The sequence below is a fragment of the Lathyrus oleraceus genome, chromosome 6, assembly GCF_024323335.1.
Source record: "Lathyrus oleraceus cultivar Zhongwan6 chromosome 6, CAAS_Psat_ZW6_1.0, whole genome shotgun sequence".
In the NCBI taxonomy this organism is placed as follows: domain Eukaryota; kingdom Viridiplantae; phylum Streptophyta; class Magnoliopsida; order Fabales; family Fabaceae; genus Lathyrus; species Lathyrus oleraceus.
This window is the reverse complement of record NC_066584.1, coordinates 302,617,430-302,644,441: the sequence shown is the minus strand read 5'-3', so window position 1 is coordinate 302,644,441 and position 27,012 is coordinate 302,617,430. Positions and strand designations below refer to the sequence as shown.

The window sequence follows — 27,012 nt, the reverse complement described above, 5'->3', positions numbered from 1 at the left end:
TACTAAAATAGGCATAAGTCGGAATCATCTGTGAAGCAGCATGCTTCGACACTTCGACACACTAAGGCAACTTAACACACTAGGTGGTTCGGCACTTCCTTGTTCTGTCGAACAACCTGCTTCGACACAAGGAATTACAATTCAACAAAAGAGAGAGAGAGAGGAGAGAGAGAGAGAGAGAGAGAGAGAGAGAGAGAGATTGTGTGCACAACAACGACCTACATATTGAATAGAGTTGATCTACTCAATAAGAGTTTCTTAATTAATGGTTAAATTTAATAAAATCATTATTTATGATGAGTTATTAAATAGAGTAACTCATCTATAAATTATTCTCTGAGTCTAAGTATCATCAACTAATTATTAAACTTATGAATTAAATTATTTTATAATTTATATCAGTCAAATAATAGTTTGTAATAAAGCAGTGGTTTTTGCTTATAAATATATTGGTAAAGTGGAAAATATGTGGTCTAGTCGACATACAAACTCTTGCTTAAATTTAGAAGGTCGGTCGTATGCCATTAATTTAACTTGCTATTGATAAACTGAAGTCTCACATACAACAAAATATAAAGTTTGAAATAAATTATAAAAAGAATATTTCTCGTTTAAAATTTTTGTTTTTATAAGAATGATTTAGATAGATAAATGTTGGTCGTAAGCGGGTGTATTTAAAAACGAGTTTATATATATTGTTGGATGTAAGCGGGTGGTATTGGAAAACTATATTATAGTATAGTAGTTATAACAAACTATTATAATTAACTGTTATCTAGTAGCTTCATTCTTCCATAACATTATATTTGATTAGTGGGGGAAAGATTTTTTGAATAAATTTTTCAATTAATAATTTTGTTTGTATTAATAAATTATTTATTTTAATATCATAGTCACTTGATATCATACAATATAGATTTTTTTCTGCCTGAGGTGTATATATAATTTATGGTAATCGATCAGCCAAATAGATATACATATGTCCCATAGCTCCAGTAAGAAAACCACTTTTATATCTTGTTTCTACTGTCACAATTTCTCCATCTTTTATCTTGATTGAACCCGGTTTGGGATAACTTCCTGACATTCCCACAACATAACCTTTCTCATTACCTGGTTCATTTCCATCTCCATACGTTGGTTTCGAAGTATACAGAGTCCTTCCATCCTAAGTTAATAAAAATGCTATAATATTTAGAGGTGCTTTAGGATGTTTTAAAGTATACAACTTAGAACAATATAAAAAGAATAAAATGTATCACTTAAGCAACATGTCAAGTATTCATAGTTTATTAAAACATACGTACCAACATAATCATAAAGATTACAATGAAATAAGAAAATGATAATATTATATAGAGAGAACATTACCTGTCCATATAATGTTGCATTAATGACACCTGTATGCATATGAGAAGTTCCATATATAAGATAACCACCTCTTTCAATTGGAATATTTGCTTTCTCAATATGAGGAGGGGAGTGTTTTTTACCATTATTTGACGGGATTGTAAACTCTGACTGTAATCCAATTAAATGAAAATAGTTAATACTAATATATAATATTATTTTTGTAATTTATTAGAAAATAAAAATATGTATTTATATAGTGTTTTTCTGTTTGATGTATGAGTTTTTTTTAAATATAAAATCTATAATGAAACTACAAATGAAAACCTGACAAAAATATGAAAAATAAAATAACAAACAATTATTTACCTGGCAATCATGAATTATTTGGGAACCATTTGTTCTAACTCGGTCGGTTGAATCAAGTATATAGAATCTAACAGGAATTTGTTGTTGGTTCCATTCAACCCATGTTATTTTGTATCTTAGGGCAAGCTTTCTTGCAGGTGCCTCAAAATCCTTTTTCAATTTGCATTGTAAATTATCTTGGCAACAAAAAATTCCTCCTTTATAATTTGAGCTCAACGGCTTTCCGTCGATGCCAAGTGTGACATTATAAAAATTCTTTGGCAAATTAAAACGGTTACACCTACATTCTGTGCAATGTTTTCTATGTTTTGTGCCACGTGTGTCAATAACCATGAGATTGAGAAGCCACTTTTCTTCATATCCAATTGGAACATATGAAGGATTTCCTTGTTCTACAGCATAAGGATCTGGTATATTCGATTTTGTTCCTCTTGATTCACCTCCCAAACCCCAATAAGCAGGAAGAATGTAACTATTGCATTTTCCTTCGTTTCTAATATAAATAGCACCTTCTAAGGGATTTTTAGGAATTATTTTTAACATATTCCAATCTTTTGCATGATATTTAATCGCAAACCAATGATGTAGGTATGCTTCATATAATGGGACAGAATTTCCTTCTTCATCAACTAATTCAGCATCAAAGCTCTTTACTCCAACATGGCCCTTTGGAAATTCAACATCAAAAAAAGTTTTAGCTGCAACTTTTCCAGGACCTATTTCAAACATTTCAGAAACAAAAGTAGTTGATTTTATATTTTTATTTTCAAATTCATCCCCTGAATAAATTGCACATGATGAGGTTGATAGAAACACCAACACTAATGATAAAGATATTACCCTTTGACATATAAACCTCATGGTAGAGATGTTTTATTTGTTATGGTGATGAAGTTTTGTGCATATGATAGTTGATTTTGATGCTATTATAATATAGAAATTCTTAATAATATGCTTAATCTAGCATGACTTGGCGCCAGTTGATCAATATTAAAGTTGAATACTAATCTGTATTGAGTTTGAGGATTTTTAGTTTATATGAAGTACATTTCGAACAATTATATAACTATTTATAGATAGTATAGTGTAATATCTGCTATTTTGCACGATTGTTAACTGTTCAGAAAAATGTATGCAAATATATGGTATTATACATACCTATTTTAGGATTAATAACATTATCTCACCTATTTTTTGTATAAAAAACATTATCACACCTTTAAAAAACATTATAACAGTTTTTTAAAAGTTAGTTTGGGGTGATAGTATGAATTAAAAGTGTTTAGGGCTAATGAGGTAATTAAAAATAATTGTGTAGAAAACCCTAAGTATATATTCTAAAAGGTGAGAGAGAGTTAGGTTTCATCCAATTCTTATATAGATTGAGAAAGAGGCCAGGGGAGAACCCTAGAGCTAGAAGAGGATAGAAAAACAATTGGAGAAGAGCTTGCTTGTTGGAATTCTAAGGTAAGGGGGAGAATAACTTTCAATAGGGCTTATACATGAGGGGTATGGTAGAGGAGTCTTTAACCTCCAATAGGGCATTGGGTTGTTCATGGAACTTTGAGTTTCCATGATATTATGATGTTGATTGGCTGAATTGATGTGCATTTTGTGTATAATTTGATATGTGATTACTGTTTTAAAATTGTTAATATTTTTCACCACTATTGAAGGTTTGAAGCTTTGGGGTTAATATGTTTTATAGAAAATTGAGAATTATATGTGTTAACTTGTTGTTTTAATCATTAAATAATTTTAGCATGTCAAATTTTAAGATCGGGGCTTTTTACGGAATCAAAATCCAAGGTCCAGAAGGGCTTCTATGGTGGAAAACGCAGAAAAGTAAACTCTTGGTATTTACCCACAGATTATAGGACTTAGTGACGAACTGGCCGTGGGAAAAAATTCAGTTTTGGGTGATGTTCACAACACTCGTGACTTCCATTATGCCTAACGAAAAATATCATAACTTGAGATCCATAACTCTATTTGGGATGCGGTTTGAAGCGTTGGAGAGCTAACGCGTAGTACTATCTCATGGTAATGCCTTAAGAGGTTGAATATGCACTTAATGACATGAATATACTATTTTAATTAAGGTATAATGTCGGTGGCTATTTTTCTAGCTACTGAGTTGGGTTTTATGTGTTGTGTTGTCATGTTATTCATGTTAACTATTGTTGGGATGTTTTGGGTGATTTAAGTTAATTAATTGCATTATTACATTGGGTTGTTGAGTGTTAATAATTAATTTAGAAAAGTTATTTGTTTGTTATAATTAAATCGATATTTCTATTTGGTGTTATTATGTGATTAACGAAGCATGTTATTTTGTATGCATAAATTTGTATGTATATGGTGTATGAATATTTGAGTTGTGTGATTATTGTATATGAATATGTATAGTTGTTGTTGTGCTGGTGGTAGTTAGAAGGGGGAACTACGTTGTTGTATGTTATTTATGTTTTTATGTTATTTACGGAACATTGTATGATTAATTATTGTGATCATTATGTTTGCATAATGAGTTGATTAAATTGATGTGTTGTTTGAAATATAATTCTGTTGAGATGAATTATTAACATGTTTGTATTGCATTTTTTATTGATAATGTGTATTTTGTGATTTTGGTGCGATGCAATCCAAAGAGGGGATAACTTGAGTTGTTAATGCATTTATGTTATGATCAGAATAAGGGTTTTAATGCATTAAATTTTTCTAACGTGTTCATACATTCATGTTGAGTTGTGTCAAGAGGCAGGTTCGTTAGTTCAAAAGAGGAGACTAGTGACTTGTCCCAAGCTCAGAGAGGGGAATTGGAGTTCAGAAGAGGAATCTTATGGCTTCAAAAGAGCGGACCCGATTCTAGAGGGAACCAAATATTGAGTTAGTAACACATGCATATGCATAGAGTTGCATAGACATGTTGCATTGCATAACGAGTCATATAACTACTACAAACATCTAACATCAATTGCAAAATGCATTTAACCTCAACTACACGAGAGAGGTAACAAAGGGAGATATGAAAAGAAATCACTTGTCACATTGGTGTTTCTAAAAACGAGGTAATAAATTAAAAGGCCATGGGTTCGATCCCCATCAACTACATATTTTTTATTTTCTAAATTTTGTTGCACGCGCCATATACCTCTCGGTTGTATTTAAAGAATGAGGTGATAAGGTATTCATTTATCTCAGTTTTAATTAATAACCGAGGATAAAATCTCATATTTTGTCTGTATCATTTTCACTAGTCTGTATAACTTTGCCTATATCATTTTCATTGGCTTGTATCATATCATTATAAATCTATTAACCAATGAATACAAGATTTAAATTGTTTTAAATCTTAGTTTCACCTGCTTGTATCATTTTTTACACAAAAACTACAAAATATGCGACATAATTGTAATATATCATATCATTTCAACCAAGGTTGGAAACTTACATTGTTCTGATCATCAAGACAGAATACACACATTTACATATTTGCACCAAACAAATTAAGGAAATTTACACATTTACAACCAAGAAAAAACTATTATTTTAGAGAATCATAACAAGATAAAAAGACTTTGGCCCAATGTGATCGGATGTCATCCATATCTTCTTTTCAGTATGGCGTTTTATTGTTAAACTCCTATAATTAGAACAAAAATTAAATTATGATAAACTAACAACAACAACGTGAACTTAAGCAAATGTGGATTAAGTTAATACCTTATGCTTCACCTATCCATTTGTAATGCATGTGGACACAATATAGAGCATATATCTCATAACATAGTATCCACGTCAATGGTTGTCAGGTTGTTTTCTTCGCTACAAATATTTTTCATACATTTATATCACACTAATACACACAAATAATATAATATCAAAAAGCACAAGTAATATACTTACTTTTGGGGAAACATATACTGACTTTTTACCAAGTACATTATGTTTGAGTGCATTATACTCCTCCATTGCTCTACATATGTCGGTTAAAATTAAATATGAATAAAATTTTTTTAACTAAAGTTAAAAATAATACGACTTACCCATTCAAAGCGTTAACCACTTCTTCGGGAAGATCAGAGTGTAACGAGCAAAACACAACTATAGTATTTTTCTTGGGACATATAACAATTAGTTGACAATGATCACTGCATAAATATTCAGAATAATTAATATGTATAAAATTGATTTATAAATAAAAACACAAATTAATATATACTTACTTGCAGTAAAACGGGGCCAAATAACAATCTTTGATGTTCCATTTCCACTTATCTTTTAAGTAAAGAAGGATATTGTTTCTTGTCGAACTGCGAGTAAGACCAATGTGCATCAGATCTAAGATGCAATGCTTGTTTTGAAGTTTCCTTTCAACACATAACTCATGGATGTACCTGCAAGAGCAAATCTTAATGATAAAGTAGAAGAACGTATAAATATAAATAGATGTCAACATAAAATCTATACTTACGAGGAGCAAGATTGTAATATGGAACGTATGAATATAAACAAATGTCAACATAAAATCTATACTTACGAGGACCAAGATTGTAATATGGAATTGTCTAGGTACACATTTCCCGGAAAAAAATTATGGACATAAATCCTAGAAAGTATGAATAATTGAGTTGGATCATGACTTGATTTAATACCCAAGCATGGGTCTGGAATACTGTCAATGATCATTCCTACTGTCTCAATCTTATCTACTTTTGACAGTGTGGGTTCAATTCTACCCTGGTTGGTAGAAAAACAAAATGATTTAACAAAATAAATATGTTCAAAAAAGTATCTACTTACAATCCTTTGAATCACTTCGTGTGTAGCATCTGATGTGAACTCGTCGTCTTTTCTTTGACGTGCCCTCTTCTATTTCTCGTGGCGTGATGGTGGAGATGGGGTGTGACCATAATTTATAGAACCTCCTAGTTCTTCCTCCCTTTGTTTTCTTTTTTCTTCCATCATATTCTTTTCAAGTTTCTGATATCCTCCACGAGACAATCTAGGTTGATAGATATTTCTATCTCGATTTTCCTTTCCTTTTTGGCTCTTTTCCAAGAAGGAAGGAGTGGTGCGAGACCCTACAAATTTCACCCAAACATCTTGATCAATAAATAAATACACATTATATGGAGGCTTTTCTTTATCTTCTCCATGTTTTATATAATCATGGGTGAATTGTGTCTTAAAGGCCCTCCAACGCTCACCATAGTATGTAAGCATCTTCTTTTTCACATTATTATCATATGGATTAACAATGAACCCTTCCTACATTTACACAATAGAGATGTTATTAGTATTAAACAAAAAATAAATGATCATATATACTTGCAAAAAAATCATAAAATACATGAACATCTTCCCTTATGGCGTCTTTCAAGTCCTCTTCAACATCGTGCCAACTATCTATCAATATGCTTATTTTACTTCTACCTTGTAACGCAATGTAACCCATAAAATCATCAGTGTGTTCACCATAACCCATGTCGGTTGCAGCATCAACTATAACTAGGTAGAGAACACCAATTTTGTGGGCATTTTTCACCTTGATATACATCGTGGCACTATTTATCTTGAAAATTGGTAAACAACCGCTGGTCTTCCAAATTAAAATACTTTGGTTACTTACAGGACCAATCAGATTGATCCTAGGACATGTGCTAATTGTTTTTAGGGTGAAGTCTGATGAACGATAAACACTTCGAAAATGTTCATACTTAAGATAACTTGTTAAAGAATATAAAGGAAAAATAACACAAAGAAAGCAAGGAAAGTGTTGGAAAGTAAATGGCGATGAAGATAAATATCTAAAAAGAAAAGATTGGTTAAATTGCTTTAAGTGAAAACATGGTGCAACATCAAACGTACATTTTCTCAATTTACACTTTCTCTACACACGGATATTTTTGGTAAGTTGATAAATTTGTACACACTTGAAAACACCCCGATCCTAACACTAACACCTCCCATTTATACCAATCGAAATAACTGCTTCTAATAGCCTATTCACCAGATTGAGGCAAGTGGTGTTATGCATGTATGTAACTGCCCACTACGCCCCACATATATCCTCAGCAGTTGGATAAGAACAAAGAATTCCCTCCCTCATTTGAATTCAAATCCTTTGTCGAACTACCACCAGTGACGCTTCTGTCGAAAACATCTCCAAGCTGCTAGAAATATTTCTAAGTCCACATAGTATCTTTACTCTTGTATAAAGGTATCTTCGACTGGAATTTCAAATGTATAGTTTTGTTGAAATATTCAATTTCTTCAGAGGAAACTTTATTTCCTTAATTAATTCCCTTATCCACATTAGGCATCGAAATTGGGAGCTAACAGACACCTCTAATATTTCTTCTACGACTTGTATTAACAGATGTTGCAGCAGATGTTGTATGGGAGGTGTGTGTTGAGTCGACCATGACTATCAAGAGAGAAATACATAGAAACAAAATGATCAAGAGACAAGTAAGAAAAACAAAATGATATAAACTCATTTCGGTGATATAGAACTCGTTTCAGTGATATATAATTGGTTTCAGTGAAGAACAAACTTGTTGAAAAATGATATTTGTTGAGTGAAATGACTATCTAAATAAACCTCAAAATGATCAATAAAAACTATACTAACTAATGTTTCAATAAAAACAAATGGAAAAACGTAGAAAAAAATGGTCAAAAGATAAGCTAACGTAAAACCCTAGACAAAATGATCAGTGAAAAGCAAAGTGATATATAACTCGTTTCAGTGAAAAACAAACTTGTTGCAAAAATGACGTTTGATGAATATCTGTTGGAAGAGTTCTTGATCTATCGCGGCTTCTGCAAGTGTTGTTACTCCTTCCTTCACAAGATCCCAAAGATCTTGATAATAGAACACAACCTTTATCAGCTTGCACCAATTTTCATAATTGTTGTTCTTAAGAATGAGAAGATTTGCTGGAAAATGTCTGTTTGGATGATTCGTTGCCATGGTGATTTTCTTCACACGAATCGTTTAACCGGAGCTCTTGATACCAGATATTGGAAATCCACCAAAACCTATGGAGAATTTCAATCAATCTTGACGAACAAGATTGTTATCACCCACACAATAACAACGAAAAGAGAAGAACAATGGAGAAAGAAAGAAAGTAAAGAACGATGAAGGAGAAGAAGAATTAAATTCTACAGAGTTTCTCTCTGCCCACGAACTGTGGAAAACTTCTTATTCACTTTGCAACTGCAAAATACTGTCAATTACAAGTGTTATGAATGTTTTATTCACTTCATTACAAAAATAAGGGTTACTCCCTCTATTTATATATTTAGGTTAACTTGGACCTCAAGCCAAAGCCCAAAACTATAAAAGCCCAATATAGCTAACACTACTAAAATAGGCATAAGTCGGAATCATCTGTGAAGCAACATGCTTCGACACTTCGACACACTAACGCAACTTAACACACTAGGTGGTTCGGCACTTCCTTGTTCTGTCGAACAACCTGCTTCGACACAAGGAATTACAATTCAACAAGAGAGAGAGAGAGAGAGAGAGAGAGAGAGAGAGAGAGAGAGATTGTGTGCACAACAACGACCTACATATTGAATAGAGTTGATCTACTCAATAAGAGTTTCTTAATTAATGGTTAAATTTAATAAAATCATTATTTATGATGAGTTATTAAACAGAGTAACTCATCTATAAATTATTCTCTGAGTCTAAGTATCATCAACTAATTATTAAACATATGAATTAAATTATTTTATAATTTATATCAGTCAAATAAGTAGTTTGAAATAAAGCAGTGGTTTTTGCTTATAAATATATTGGTAAAGTGGAAATTATGTGGTCTAGTCGACATACAAACTCTTGCTTAAATTTAGAAGGTCGATCGTATGCCATTAATTTAACTTGCTATTGATAAACTAGAGTCTCACATACAACAAAATATAAAGTTTGAAAGAAAATTATAAAAAGAATATTTCTCGTTTAAAATTTTTGTTTTTATAAGAATGATTTAGATAGATAAATGTTGGTCGTAAGCGGATGTATTTAAAAACGAGTTTATATATATTGTTGGATGTAAGCGGGTGGTATTGGAAAACTATATTATAGAATAGTAGTTATAACAAACTATTATAATTAAGTGTTATCTAGTAGCTTCATTCTTCCATAACATTATATTTGATTAGTGGCGGACAGATTTTTTGAATAAATTTTTCAATTAATAATTTTGTTTGTATTAATAAATTATTTATTTTAATATCATAGTCACTTGATATCATACAATATAGATTTTTTTGTGCCTGAGGTGTATATATAATTTATGGTAATCGATCAGCCAAATAGATATACATATGTCCCATAGCTCCAGTAAGAAAACCACTTTTATATCTTGTTTCTACTGTCACAATTTCTCCATCTTTTATCTTGATTGAACCCGGTTTGGGATAACTTCCTGACATTCCCACAACATAACCTTTCTCATTACCTGGTTCCTTTCCATCTCCATACGTTGGTTTCGAAGTATACAGAGTCCTTCCATCCTAAGTTAATAAAAATGCTATAATATTTAGAGGTGCTTTAGGATGTTTTAAAGTATACAACTTAGAACAATATAAAAAGAATAAAATGTATCACTTAAGCAACATGTCAAGTATTCATAGTTTATTAAAACATACGTACCAACATAATCATAAAGATTACAATGAAATAAGAAAATGATAATATTATATAGAGAGAACATTACCTGTCCATATAATGTTGCATTAATGACACCTCTTTCAATTGGAATATTTGCTTTCTCAATATGAGGAGGGGAGTGTTTTTTACCATTATTTGACGGGATTGTAAACTCTGACTGTAATCCAATTAAATGAAAATAGTTAATACTGATATATAATATTATTTTTGTAATTTATTAGAAAATAAAAATATATATTTATAAAGTGTTTTTCTGTTTGATGTATGAGTTTTTTTAAAATATAAAATCTATAATGAAACTACAAATGAAAACCTGGCAAAAATATGAAAAATAAAATAACTAACAATTATTTACCTGGCAATCATGAATTATTTGGGAACCATTTGTTCTAACTCGGTCGGTTGAATCAAGTATATAGAATCTAACAGGAATTTGTTGTTGGTTCTATTCAACCCATGTTATTTTGTATCTTAGGGCAAGCTTTCTTGTAGGTGCCTCAAAATCCTTTTGTCAATTTGCATTGTAAATTATCTTGGCAACAAAAAATTCCTCCTTTATAATTTGAGCTCAACGGCTTTCCGTCGATGCCAAGTGTGACATTATAAAAATTCTTTGGCAAATTAAAACGGTTACACCTACATTCTGTGCAATGTTTTCTATGTTTTGTGCCACGTGTGTCAATAACCATGAGATTGAGAAGCCACTTTTCTTCATATCCAATTGGAACATATGAAGGATTTCCTTGTTCTACAGCATAAGGATCTGGTATATTCGATTTTGTTCCTCTTGATTCACCTCCCAAACCCAATAAGCAGGAAGAATGTAACTATTGCATTTTCCTTCGTTTCTAATATAAATAGCACCTTCTAAGGGATTTTTAGGAATTATTTTTAACATATTCCAATCTTTTGCATGATATTTAATCGCAAACCAATGATGTAGGTATGCTTCATATAATGGGACAGAATTTCCTTCTTCATCAACTAATTCAGCATCAAAGCTCTTTACTCCAACATGGCCCTTTGGAAATTCAACATCAAAAAAAGTTTTAGCTGCAACTTTTCCAGGACCTATTTCAAACATTTCAGAAACAAAAGTAGCTGATTTTATATTTTTATTTTCAAATTCATCCCCTGAATAAATTGCACATGATGAGGTTGATAGAAACACCAACACTAATGATAAAGATATTACCCTTTGACATATAAACCTCATGGTAGAGATGTTTTATTTGTTATGGTGATGAAGTTTTGTGCATATGATAGTTGATTTTGATGCTTTTATAATATAGAAATTCTTAATAATATGCTTAATCTAGCATGACTTGGCGCCAGTTGATCAATATTAAAGTTGAATACTAATCTGTATTGAGTTTGAGGATTTTTAGTTTATATGAAGTACATTTCGGACAATTATATAACTATTTATAGATAGTATAGTGTAATATCTGCTATTTTGCACGATTGTTAACTGTTCAGAAAAATGTATGCAAATATATGGTATTATACATACCTATTTTAGGATTAATAACATTATCTCACCTATTTTTGTATAAAAAACATTATCACACCTTTAAAAAACATTATAACAGTTTTTTAAAAGTTAGTTTGGGGTGATAGTATGAATTAAAAGTGTTTAGGGCTAATGAGGTAATTAAAAATAATTGTGTAGAAAACCCTAAGTATATATTCTAAAAGGTGAGAGAGAGTTAGGTTTCATCCAATTCTTATATAGATTGAGAAAGAGGCCAGGGGAGAACCCTAGAGCTAGAAGAGGATAGAAAAACAATTGGAGAAGAGCTTGCTTGTTGGAATTCTAAGGTAAGGGGGAGAATAACTTTCAATAGGGCTTATACATGAGGGGTAGGGTAGAGGAGTCTTTAACCTCCAATAGGGCATTGGGTTGTTCATGAAACTTTGAGTTTCCATGATATTATGATGTTGATTGGCTGAATTGATGTGCATTTTGTATATAATTTGATATGTGATTACTGTTTTGAAATTGTTAATATTTTTCACCACTATCGAAGGTTTGAAGCTTTGGGGTTAATATGTTTTATAGAAAATTGAGAATTATATGTGTTAACTTGTTGTTTTAATCATTAAATAATTTTAGCATGTCAAATTCTAAGATCGGGGCTTTTTACGGAATCAAAATCGAAGGTCCAGAAGGGCTTCTATGGTGGAAAACGCAGAAAAGTAAACTCTTGGTATTTACCCACAGATTATAGGACTTAGTGACGAACTGGCCGTGGGAAAAAACTCAGTTTTGGGTGATGTTCGTCAACACTCATGACTTCCATTATGCCTAACGAAAAATATCATAACTTGAGATCCATGACTCTATTTGGGATGCGGTTCAAAGCGTTGGAGAGCTAACACGTAGTACTATTTCATGGTAATGCCTTAAGAGGTTGAATATGCACTTAATGTCATGAATATACTATTTTAATTAAGGTATAATGTCGGTAGCTATTTTTCTAGCTGCTGAGTTGGGTTTTATTTGTTGTGTTGTCATGTTATTCATGTTAACTATTGTTGGGATGTTTTGGGTGATTTAAGTTAATTAATTGCATTATTACATTGGGTTGTTGAGTGTTAATAATTAATTTAGAAAAGTTATTTAATTGTTATAATTAAATCGATATTTCTATTTGGTGTTATTATGTGATTAACGAAGCATGTTATTTTGTATGCATAAATTTGTATGTATATGGTGTATGAATATTTAAGTTGTGTGATTATTGTATATGAATATGTATAGTTGTTGTTGTGCTGGTGGTAGTTAGAAGGGGGAACTACGTTGTTGTATGTTATTTATGTTTTGATGTTATTTACGGAACATTGTATGATTAATTATTGTGATCATTATGTTTGCATAATGAGTGGATTAAATTGATGTGTTGTTTGAAATATAATTCTGTTGAGATGAATTATTAACATGTTTGTATTGCATTTTTTATTGATAATGTGTATTTTGTGATTTTGGTGCGATGTAATCCAAAGAGGGGATAACTTGAGTTGTTAATGCATTTATGTTATGATCAGAATAGGGGTTTTAACGCATTAAATTTTTCTAACATGTTCATACATTCATGTTGAGTTGTGTCAAGAGGCAGGTTCGCTAGTTCAAAAGAGGAGACTAGTGACTTGTCCCAAGCTCAAAGAGGGGAATTGGAGTTCAGAAGAGGAATCTTATGGCTTCAAAAGAGCGGACCCGATTCTAGAGGGAACCAAATGTTGAGTTAGTAATACATGCATATGCATAGAGTTGCATAGACATGTTGCATTGCAAAACGAGTCATATCACTACTACAAACATCTAACATCAATTGCAAAATGCATTTAACCTCAACTACACGAGAGAGGTAACAAAGGGCGATATGAAAAGAAATCACTTGTCACATTGGTGTTTCTAAAAACGAGGTAATAAATTAAAAGGCCATGGGTTCGATCCCCATCAACTGCATATTTTGTATTTTCTAAATTTTGTTGCACGCGCCGTATACCTCTTGGTTGTATTTAAAGAATGAGGTGATAAGGTATTCATTTATCTCAGTTGTAATTAATAACCGAGGATAAAATCTCATATTTTGTCTGTATCATTTTCACTAGTCTGTATAACTTTGCCTATATCATTTTCATTAGCTTGTATCATATCATTATAAATCTATTAACCAATGAATACAAGATTTAAATTGTTTTAAATCTTAGTTTCACCTGCTTGTATCATTTTTACACAAAAACTACAAAATATGCGACATAATTGTAATATATCATATCATTTAAACCAAGGTTGGAAACTTACATTGTTCTGATCATCAAGACAGAATACACACATTTACATATTTGCACCAAACAAATTAAGGGAATTTACACATTTACAACTAAGAAAAAACTATTATTTTAGAGAATCATAACAAGATAAAAAGACTTTGGCCCAACGTGATCGGATGTCATCCATATCTTCTTTTCAGTATGGCGTTTTATTGTTAAACTCCTATAATTAGAACAAAAATGAAATTATGATAAACTAACAACAACAACCTGAACTTAAGCAAATGTGGATTAAATTAATACCTTATGTTTCATCTATCCATTTGTAATGCATGTGGACACAATATAGAGCATATATCTCATAAAATAGTATCCACGTCAATGGTTGTCAGGTTGTTTTCTTCGCTACAAATATTTTTCATATATTTATATCACACTAATACACACAAATAATATAATATCAAAAAGCACAAGTAATATACTTACTTTTGGGGAAACATATACTGACTTTTTACCAAGTACATTATGTTTGAGTGCATTATACTCTTCCATTGCTCTACATGTGTCGGTTAAAATTAAACATGAATAAAAAATATTTAACTAAAGTTAAAAATAATACGACTTACCCATTCAAAGCGTTAACCACTTCTTCGGGAAGATCAGAGTGTAACGAGCAAAACACAACTATAGTATTTTTTTTGGGACATATAACAATTAGTTGACAATGATCACTGCATAAATATTCAGAATAATTAATACTTATAAAATTGATTTATAAATAAAAACACAAATTAATATATACTTACTTGCAGTAAAACGGGGCCAAATAACAATCTTTGATGTTCCATTTCAACTTATCTTTTAAGTAAAGAAGGATATTGTTTCTTGTCGAACTGCGAGTAAGACCAATGTGCATCAGATCTAAGATGCAATGCTTGTTTTGAAGTTTCCTTTCAACACATAACTCATGGATGTACCTGCAAGAGGAAATCTTTATGTTAAAGTAGAAGAACGTATGAATATAAATAGATGTCAACATAAAATCTATACTTACGAGGACCAAGATTGTAATATGGAACGTATGAATATAAACAGATGTCAACATAAAATCTATACTTACGAGGACCAAGATTGTAATATGGAATTGTCTAGGTACACATTTCCCAGAAATTAAATTATGGACATAAATCCTAGAAAGTATGAATAACTGAGTTGGATCATGACTTGATTTAATACCCAAGCATGGGTCTGGAATACTGTCAATGATCATTCCTACTGTCTCAATCTTATCTACTTTTGACAGTGTGGGTTCAATTCTACCCTGGTTGGTAGAAAAACAAATTGATTTAACAAAATAAATATTGTTCAAAAAAGCATCTACTTACAATCCTTTGAATCACTTCGCGAGTAGCATCTGATGTGAACTCGCCGTCGTTTCTTTGACGTGCCCTCTTCTATTTCTCGTGGCGTGATGGTGGAGATGGGGTGTGACCATAATTTATAGAACCTCCTAGTTCTTCCTCCCTTTGTTTTCTTTTTTCTTCCATCATATTCTTTTCAAGTTTCTGATATCCTCCACGAGACAATCTATGTTGATAGATATTTCTATCTCGATTTTCCTTTCCTTTTTGGCTCTTTTCCAAGAAGGAAGGAGTGGTGCGAGACCCTACAAATTTCTCCCAAACATCTTGATCAATAAATAAATACACATTGTATGGAGGCTTTTCTTTATCTTCTCCATGTTTTATATAATCATGGGTGAATTGTGTCTTAAAGCATCTCCAACGTTCACCATAATATGTAAGCATCTTCTTTTTCACATTATTATCATCTGGATTAACAATGAACCCTTCCTACATTTACACAATAGAGATGTTATTAGTATTAAACTAAAAATAAATGATCATATATACTTGCAAAAAAATCATAAAATACATGAACATCTTCCCTTATGGCGTCTTTCAAGTCCTCTTCAAGCTGCGAGAAATATTTCCTCAGCAGTTGGATAAGAACAAAGAATTCCCTCCCTAATTTGAATTCAAATCCTTTATCGAACTACCACCAGTGACGCTTCTGTTGAAAACATCTCCAAGCTGCGAGAAATATTTCTAAGTCCACATGGTATCTTTACTCTTGCATCAAGGTAGCTTCGACTGGAATTTCAAATGTATAGTTTTGTTGAAACATTCAATTTCTTCACAGGAAACTTTATTTCCTTAATTAATTCCCTTATCCATATTAGGCATCGAAATTGGGAGTTAACAAACACCTCTCATATTTCTTCTACGATTTGTATTAACAGATGTTGCAGCAGATGTTGTATGGGAGGTGTGTGTTGAGTCGACCATGACTATCAAGAGAGAAATACGTAGAACCAAAATGATCAAGAGACAAGTAGGAAAAACAAAATGATATAAACTCATTTCGGTGATATAGAACTCGTTTCAGTGATATATAATTGGTTTCAGTGAAGAACAAACTTGTTGAAAAATGATATTTGTTGAGTTTAATGACTATCTAAATAAACCTCAAAATGATCAAGAAAGACTATACTAACTAACGTTTCAATAAAAACAAATGGAAAAACGTAGAAAAAAATGGTCAAAAGATAAGCTAACGTAAAACCCTAGACAAAATAATCAGTGAAAAACAAAGTGATATATAACTCGTTTCAGTGAAAAACAAACTTGTTGCAAAAATGACGTTTGATGAATATTTGTTGGAAGAGTTCTTGATCTATCGCGGCTTCTGCAAGTGTTGTTACTCCTTCCTTCACAAGATCCCAAAGATCTTGATAATAGAACACAACCTTTATCAGCTCGCACCAATTCTCATAATTGTTGTTCTTAAGAATGGGAAGATTTGCTGGAAAATGTCTAATTGGATGATTCGTTGCCATGGTGATTTTCTTCACACGAGTCGTTTAACCGGAGCTCTTGATACCAAATATTGGAAATCCACCAAAACCTATGGAGAATTTCAATCAATCTTGACGAACAAGATTGTTATCACCCACACAATAACAACGAAAAGAGAAGAACAATGGAGAAAGAAAGAAAGTAAAGAACGATGAAGGAGAAGAAGAATTAAATTCTACAGAGTTTCTCTCTGCCCACGAACTGTGGAAAACTTCTTATTCGCTTTGCAACAGTAAAATACTGTGAATTACAAGTGTTATGAATGTTTCATTCACTTCATTACAAAAATAAGGGTTACTCCCTCTATTTATATATTTAGGTTAACTTGGACCTAAAGCCAAAGCCCAAAACTATAAAAGCCCAATATAGCTAACACTACTAAAATAGGCATAAGTCGGAATCATGTGTGAAGCAGCAGGCTTCGACACTTCGACACACAAACGCAACTTAACACACTAGGTGGTTCGGCACTTCCTTGTTCTGTCGAACAACCTGCTTCGACACAATGAATTAAAATTCAACAAAAGAGAGAGAGAGAGAGAGAGAGAGAGAGAGAGAGAGAGAGAGAGAGAGAGAGAGAGATTGTGTGCACAACAACGACCTACATATTGAATAGAGTTGATCTACTCAATAAGAGTTTCTTAATTAATGGTTAAATTTAATAAAATCATTATTTATGATGAGTTATTAAACAGAGTAACTCATCTATAAATTATTCTCTGAGTCTAAGTATCATCAACTAATTATTAAACTTATGAATTAAATTATTTTATAATTTATATCATTCAAATAAGTAATTTGTAATAAAGCAGTGGTTTTTGCTTATAAATATATTGGTAAAGTGGAAATTATGTGGTCTAGTCGACATACCAACTCTTGCTTAAATTTAGAAGGTCGATCGTATGCCATTAATTTAACTTGCTATTGATAAACTGAAGTCTCACATACAACAAAATATAAAGTTTGAAATAAAATTATAAAAAGAATATTTCTCGTTTAAAATTTTTGTTTTTATAAGAATGATTTAGATAGATAAATGTTGGTCGTAAGCGGATGTATTTAAAAACGAGTTTATATATATTGTTGGATGTAAGCGGGTGGTATTGGAAAACTATATTGTAGTATAGTAGTTATAACAAACTATTATAATTAACTGTTATCTAGTAGCTTCATTCTTCCATAACATTATATTTGATTAGTGGGGGAAAGATTTTTTGAATAAATTTTTCAATTAATAATTTTGTTTGTATTAATAAATTATTTATTTTAATATCATAGTCACTTGATATCATACAATATAGATTTTTTTCTGCCTGAGGTGTATATATAATTTATGGTAATCGATCAGCCAAATAGATATACATATGTCCCATAGCTCCAGTAAGCAAACCACTTTTATATCTTGTTTCTACTGTCACAATTTCTCCATCTTTTATCTTGATTGAACCCGGTTTGGGATAACTTCCTGACATTCCCACAACATAACCTTTCTCATTACCTGGTTCCTTTCCATCTCCATACGTTGGTTTCGAAGTATACAGAGTCCTTCCATCCTAAGTTAATAAAAATGCTATAATATTTAGAGGTGCTTTAGGATGCTTTAAAGTATACAACTTAGAACAATATAAAAAGAATAAAATGTATCACTTAAGCAACATGTCAAGTATTCATAGTTTATTAAAACATACGTACCAACATAATCATAAAGATTACAATGAAATAAGAAAATTATAATATTATATAGAGAGAACATTACCTGTCCATATAATGTTGCATTAATGACACCTGTATGCATATGAGAAGTTCCATATATAAGATAACCACCTCTTTCAATTGGAATGTTTGCTTTCTCAATATGAGGAGGGGAGTGTTTTTTACCATTATTTGACGGAATTGTAAACTCTGACTGTAATCCAATTAAATGAAAATAGTTAATACTGATAAATAATATTATTTTTGTAATTTATTAGAAAATAAAAATATATATTTATAAAGTGTTTTTCTGTTTGATGTATGAGTTTTTTTTTAAATATAAAATCTATAATGAAACTACAAATGAAAACTTGACAAAAATATGAAAAATAAAATAACAAACAATTACTTACCTGGCAATCATGAATTATTTGGGAACCATTTTTTCTAACTCGATCGGTTGAATCAAGTATATAGAATCTAACAGGAATTTGTTGTTGGTTCCATTCAACCCATGTTATTTTGTATCTTAGGGAAAGCTTTCTTGTAGGTGCCTCAAAATCCTTTTTCAATTTGCATTGTAAATTATCTTGGCAACAAAAAATTCCTCCTTTATAATTTGAGCTCAACGACTTTCCATCGATGCCAAGTGTGACATTATAAAAATTATTTGGCAAATTAAAACGGTTACACCTACATTCTGTGCAATGTTTTCTATGTTTTGTGCCACGTGTGTCAATAACCATGAGATTGAGAAGCCACTTTTCTTCATATCCAATTGGAACATATGAAGGATTTCCTTGTTCTACAGCATAAGGATCTGGTATATTCGATTTTGTTCCTCTTGATTCACCTCCCAAACCCCAATAAGCAGGAAGAATGTAACTATTGCATTTTCCTTCGTTTCTAATATAAATAGCACCTTCTAAGGGATTTTTAGGAATTATTTTTAACATATTCTATCACTGATCATGACCATTCGTCACAAGAGGTAAATATTCTATCACTGATCATGACCATTCGTAAGGAACTCTAAAGGAGAAAATTTTAATTTCCGCTGCGCTTTGGGTCGCAATTCTCCTTCAGTGGTATCAGAGCCACTCACGAAACCATGAATCGGATAGGTGTTTAATTTCTGTATTAATATGATTAAAAGACAGAATGAATCAATTAATTAAACGGGTAATTAAATTTGGCATCATGAGTGTACGAGTTGGATGATTGATGTTGACTATGCTTCGGAATCCGACATTAGTATGGTGAAGCAGCGATACATCGATCGTCCATAGGTTACGCAATTGAGACCGATCAACTTATATATGATATAAGTAATCCTAATGCAAAGTACAGTATATGTGATATACTGTTTCTATTTCATTCATTCGAACACTAAATGATTGTTTTCCTTTGAGCGATCAATGGTCATTTGCTTCGGAATCCGACATTAGTATGGTGAAGCAATGACATGTTGATCAATCATACTGAATCAACAATCGAGGTGTGTTTGACGGTCTGAAATTGGCGCATTAGGGTTGGTGACGGCGCAAGGGTTGTGCCGTCAAGGAGTTGTCAATTTAGGGTTTTTGGAACACGTGTGTTGACTGTTTCAAAGTTTGTTAATTGGCCGCGTGAAGCTCGTGTGACGAGCATAACAAGCGTAACAAACTGGATGCGTAACGGTCGTAACAAGACGCGTGACGTTCGTAACAGACCCATAGATTGACCTGTGACGGTCGTAACAGACTCACAGAATTTTAGGCATTTCTGTTTTGACCTGTGACGGTCGTAACAACCCTGTGACGCTCGTCACACTCACATGGCCTGTGACGGTCGTCACACGCCTGTGACGGTCGTCACACTCACAGAGTCAAAAAATTTAGGGTCTCTGTTTTGTGCCTGCGCAAGAGTTGTGTGGATGCAAAAACAATGTCCATTTCAAATGAATTATTCATTAAAATTTTGGACAGGGGCGCTGCCCCTTGACCCCGTCCGCTGACCGGGCAGCGGAACCCCCGGCTAACTCTGCGTAGTGTGATCGGTCGCCGAAATTTAATTTGGTTTTAATTAATTAAAGGAATTAAAATTTAATAATAACAATGTGTTTATTATTATTGCCTTGTGGTGATCAGTTATGGCCTTAGTTATCCTTTATTTTGTTTTGAGTTTTTTAAATACGACCTGCGTGTCGTGCCTCTCCTTTTGATCTCTTAATGTAACTTCTTTTCTCATCTCAAACCCTCGTATGTAAAATGAGTTTCTTCTGGAATGTAATACTGTGAAGAAAGAGAAGAAGACAATGTTATGAAGAAAGAGAAGAATTCAAGATCAAAGGAGGACAACCTTGAAGATCTTGCTTGGAGAAGCTTAGAGAAGAATTCAATACTAAAGGAGGACAACCTTGAAGATCTTGCTTGGAGAAGCTTAGATCGTTATTAGGTTAGCTTAGGTTCTCTCATTGGCTTGGGAGAACAATTGCGCTAGGGGCCATAACTGTTTCATTGTGTATGTATGTTGATGCATGTGAATGTATGTGAATGTATGTTGATGCATGTGAGAGACGATTTATATGATAAACAAGCCGGTGAGATCAGTACAATTGCAATTCCCTCAAAATTAAATATTAAGTTTATGCTTTCCAAGTTTTAACACTCATCAAGACTAGTAATGGATAATGTAGGTTTCGCCTACGCGAGGTGCATGATCTATATATTAGTAAGGTGCGATGGGATAATTGTAATATCCAACTGTTAAAACAATGGGTCAAACTTAACTAAACAAATTATAATAATATTATATGTGTTTGCTTTCCAAGTTTTAGCACTCATCAAGACTGGTATCGGATATGTAGGTTTCGCCTACGCGAGGTGCATGTTTTGTATTAGTTAAGGTGCGATGGGATAATTGTAATATCCAACTGCTAAAACGATGAGTCAAACTTGATTATAATTTTCTTATATATGTTTAGAAGCAAGAGTTGGGAATAATCCATATGATGGATTGGAATAAGGAGTTATTCACCCAACTGAAATATTCGAGAGTTGTATGAGATACAATTGGAAGGAGTTCCTACCTAAATAACCTAGTTTTGTGTAATCCGCCTACGCGGACTTAGAACGAAGTGAAATATGGATCTCGACCCACTAGAAAATCTTCCAACGGGATTTTCCGAATCAAATGATGAGGGTCATTTGTTTTGAGTAAAATAGTGGGAGTATATTTAATTAAAGGCCTGATTAAATATGTCAATGATACTTATATTTTCATTAATCCTTATGTAGATTACCATGACAGCAAACACCTCTAACAAAATCTTGAGATCAATCCTTGATAAGGAAAAATTGTCTGGGACAAATTTTCTGGATTGACACCGAAACCTGAGGATTGTCCTCAAACATAATAGAAAGCTGTATGTCTTGGAGACACCTGTTTCTGAAGAGGAACCTCCTAGTTCTGCACCTAAGGCTGAAAGAGATGCTTATAAGAAGCATGTCGATGATGCCAATGAAACTGCTTGTCTCATGCTGGATGTCATGAACTCAGAGTTGCAAAAGCAACATGAGAACATGACAGCGTTCGATATGATCGAACACATGAAGATGCTCTATCAAGAGCAAGCAAGGCATGAGAGGTTTGAAGTTTCAAAAACCCTTTTTCAAGGCAAGTTAGCTGAGGGAGCCCCTATAAGTCCCCATGTGCTCAAGATGATTGGGTATATGGAAAAGCTTGAAAGGTTGGGTTTTCCCCTCGGAAAGGAACTTGCGACTGATTTGGTCTTGCAATCGTTGCCAGATAGTTTCAGTCAATTTGTCCTAAATTTCAATATGATTGATATGGACAAATCTCTTCCTGAACTGCTCGCCATGTTAAGAACTGCCGAGCAGAATTTGAAGACAAAAGGGAAGTCCATTCTGATGATCGGAAATGGAAAGAGACAGAACAAAAGGCCCACCAGGCAGGGTGATAAAGGGAAGGGCAAGGAAGTTGCCAAACCCAGACCCACTGTTACTGTTTTGAGGCCTAGTGGAGGCATAACAAAGGCAGGCACCTGCTTCCATTGCGGTAAGACCGAACACTGGAAGAGAAACTGCACAAAGTACTTGGAAGATGACAAAATCTCCATTCACAGGAAAAGGTGAAAGAGCTAATGATCTTTTGGCCCTCATACATACTGATGTATGTGGACCACTGAACATTCCAGCCAGAGGAGGTTTTCAGTACTTCATTTATCGATGATTTCAGTAGATCCGGTTGTGTGTATTTAATGAAACACAAATCAAAGTCCTTTGAAAAGTTCAAGGAATTCAAGAATGAAGTACAAAACCAACTAGGTAAGAATATTAAAACTCTTCGATCAGATCGAGGTGGTGAGTATTTAAGCCTAGAGTTTGATCCATCTGAAAGAGTGTGGGATCCTATCCCAACTTACTCCTCCTGGAACACCCCAATGGAATGGTGCATCTGAGAGAAGAAATCGAACCCTGTTAGACATGGTCCGATCCATGATGAGTCACGTTGATCTTCCAAACTCCATTTGCGGACATGCACTATTGACAGCAGCTTACACACTTAACCGTGTTCCATCCAAAAAGGTTGAGAAGACACCATATGAGATATGGAGTGGTAAGAAACCACATATGTCTTACATAAAGATTTGGGGTTGCGAGGTTTATGTGAAATGACAAGTTTCAACTAAGCTTGAGCCCAAATCTGACAAATGCTTATTTGTGGGGTATCCTAAAGAAACAAGAGGATATTATTTCTACAATCCTTCTGAGGGCAAAATGTTTGTCGCTCGAACCTGAGTTTTCCTAGAGAGGGATTTTATTTCCAAAGGAATCAGTGGGAGGAAAGTGGAACTTGAAGAAATTCAAGAATCACAAATTATCGATACACCTATGGAGGAATTAGAGCAGGAAACACAAGTGGTTGTGTAAGAGCAACCTGCTCAAGTAGAACAAGACCAGCGTAGGTCAGGCAGGATACGTCACCTACCTGAGATATATGGATATCTGATCAAGGTGATGTATTACTCATGGATCAAGATGAGCCTGTGACCTACTCATGGAATCTTCGCCTTGATGAAACAGTAAAACTGTATGGATTCATCAAGAACGAAGATGAGCCTTGTGTCTACAAGAAGGTTAGTGGGAGCATGATCGTATTCCTGGTATTATATGTAGATGACATATTACTTATTGGAAACGATATCCCTACCCTGTAACAAGCAAAGTCTTGGGTGGGGAAATGCTTATCTATGAAGGACCTAGGTGAAGCAGCCTATATATTAGGAATCAGAATCTATAGAGATAGATCATAAAATGCTTGGCCTAAGTCAGAGTACATAGACAAGGTGATGAGACGCTTTAATATGAATGATTCCAATGGTTATGTGTTTTGCTTAAATGGTGGCACTGTGAGCTTGAAAAGTTCAACGCAAGATGCAGTTGCTGATTCTATAACTGAGGCCGAGTATGTTGCTGCCTTAAGTGCAGCAAAGGAAGCTATTTGGATCAATAAACTTGGCATAGTCCCTAGCATTGTGGATCCCATTGGTCTCTGTTATGATAACAATGGTGTTATCGCACAAGCTAAGGAGCCTAGATCTCACCAACGATCCAAACACATACTTAGACGTTGTATGAAAATATGTAAAGTACCCACACTTGACAATATAGTTGACCCACTGACAAAGCCTCTTGCGCAGCAGAAGCATGATGGCCATACTAGATCAATGGGCATACGGGGTATGCCTGATTGGCTCTAGTGCTAGTGGGAGATTGTTGGTGTAAGCCCTAGAGGCAAATACATTTTGGTACTTGTATCGAATAATAAAAGGCATTCTCTTTATTATAGTTGATTAATAAAGTCCCTGGAATAGATAGTCCGTTTAATGTATTAAGTGTGACTTAATCATGAGAACACATTAAACATAAGGACACTATTCCTAAAGTATCCGTAGTCGAGCTTTAGTGTGAAGTGGGATAACATTAAAGCATTAAGACTATTATGTTTGTAGACTGATGATCACATCTCATGGATCATGGATAAAGAGTTATCAAGTCTTAAACATAGGTATGAATATTATGAGTAATATTTATACCGGATTGACCCGCTATGAGAATACTATATAGAAAGTTATGCAAGGTGTCATAAGTTATTCTCATGGTGATAATAGTGTATTCCACTATTCGACCTGAAACCACTATGGATCCTAGATGTAGAGTCGAGTGCTTTATTGCTGATCCAACGTTGTCCGTAACTGGATAACCATAAAGACAGTTGATGGGTACTCCACAAAGCATGCTGAGGGACATGAGTGACCTAGATGGAATTTGCCCATCCTGCATAACAGGATAAATGTCTATGGGCCCAATATTGAACTGGACAAGGATGACACGGTCTATGCCTTGTGTTCAATATAGACATAAGGGCAAAAGGGTAATTATACACATAAGTATTATCACAGAAGGAATTGTCAGATCACATGACATTTTCGTGTCTTGGGTAGCAGTGATGTGTTGCTAGATACCGCTCACTGTTTATTATGTTAAATGCGTGATTTAATATAATTGCCAACGTCACGAAAACCTACAGGGTCACACACAAAGGACGGATTGATGAGAGATAGAGTAACTAAGGAATACCGTAAGGTACGGTGCCCTTAAGTGAGCTATAGAGCATCGTAAGGTACGATGTACTTGAGTAGAATACGAAATATGGTAAGGTACCATGAGCTTAAGTGATTTTGGGCATATTATAAGATATGGGCCAAAATACACTTAAGTGGGCTTTTAGCTTGAAGCCCACACAAGTGGTTCTATAAATAGAACCCTTGTGCAGAAGCAAAAATTTGCGGTTGCATTCTTTTCGTTTTCACTCTCTTTCTATCTCTCACTCAAAGCCTTCATTCGTACCAGCTAGCACTGAGATTGAAGGAACCCGTTCGTGTGGACTGAGTAGAGACGTTGTCATCGTTCAACGTTCGTGATCGCTTCGTGGATCTGCATCAAAGGTTTTGATCGTCACAAGAGATCTGCACCAAAGGTTTCAACCGTCACAAGAGGTAAATATTCTATCACTGATCATGACCATTCGTAAGGAACTCTAAAGGAGAAAATTTTAATTTCCGCTGCGCTTTGGGTCGCAATTCTCCTTCATGATTCACCTCCCAAACCCCAATAAGCAGGAAGAATGTAACTATTGCATTTTCCTTCGTTTCTAATATAAATAGCACCTTCTAAGGGATTTTTAGGAATTATTTTTAACATATTCCAATCTTTTGCATGATATTTAATCGCAAACCAATGATGTAGGTATGCTTCATATAATGGGACAGAATTTCCTTCTTCATCAACTAATTCAGCATCAAAGCTCTTTACTCCAACATGGCCCTTTGGAAATTCAACATCAAAAAAAGTTTTAGCTGCAACTTTTCCAGGACCTATTTCAAACATTTCAGAAACAAAAGTAGCTGATTTTATATTTTTATTTTCAAATTCATCCCCTGAATAAATTGCACATGATGAGGTTGATAGAAACACCAACACTAATGATAAAGATATTACCCTTTGACATATAAACCTCATGGTAGAGATGTTTTATTTGTTATGGTGATGAAGTTTTGTGCATATGATAGTTGATTTTGATGCTTTTATAATATAGAAATTCTCAATAATATGCTTAATCTAGCATGACTTGGCGCCAGTTGATCAATGTTAAAGTTGAATACTAATCTGTGTTGAGTTTGAGGTTTTTTATATGAAGTACATTTCGGACAATTATATAACTATTTATAGATAGTATAGTGTAATATCTGCTATTTTGCACGATTGTTAACTGTTCAGAAAAATGTATGCAAATATATGGTATTGTACATACCTATTTTTGGATTAATAACATTATATCACCAATTTTTGTATAAAAAAACATTATCACACCTTTAAAAAACATTATCACAGTTTTTAAAAAGAATTTAGAAACACATAACTAAGTTTGTTCGATAAAGAAATATGTATAACATAATCATGTAAGTACATCTCATATATTGAAATTGTTAGATGATAGGGAACGATCTAGAGGGGGTGAATAGATTGTTAGTTATAAAACTTGAACAAAAATTGTTTTAAAAACGTTATGACGTAGCTGAAGTGACCTGGATCAAATCATATAACCGAACCGCTATTGAAAAACTCGGATATGCGTATATTGAAT

General features: G+C 33.3%; 1 protein-coding gene and 2 pseudogenes across 1 annotated transcript; all 3 read right to left on the bottom strand.

Moving 5' to 3' along the window:
• Positions 1-946: 946 nt before the first annotated feature.
• LOC127095323 (uncharacterized) lies at positions 947-2,580 on the bottom strand. The gene is made up of 3 exons (XM_051034028.1): positions 1,720-2,580; positions 1,372-1,521; positions 947-1,168 (listed from the first exon to the last, which is right to left on the bottom strand). Exons 1-3 carry the CDS (start codon positions 2,578-2,580, stop codon positions 947-949), a joined length of 1,233 nt encoding a protein of 410 aa, XP_050889985.1.
• A 7,455-nt stretch (positions 2,581-10,035) lies between these two features.
• Positions 10,036-11,630, bottom strand: LOC127095322 (uncharacterized; annotated as a pseudogene).
• A 2,370-nt stretch (positions 11,631-14,000) lies between these two features.
• On the bottom strand, positions 14,001-26,387 carry LOC127095321 (uncharacterized; annotated as a pseudogene).
• Positions 26,388-27,012: the final 625 nt, after the last annotated feature.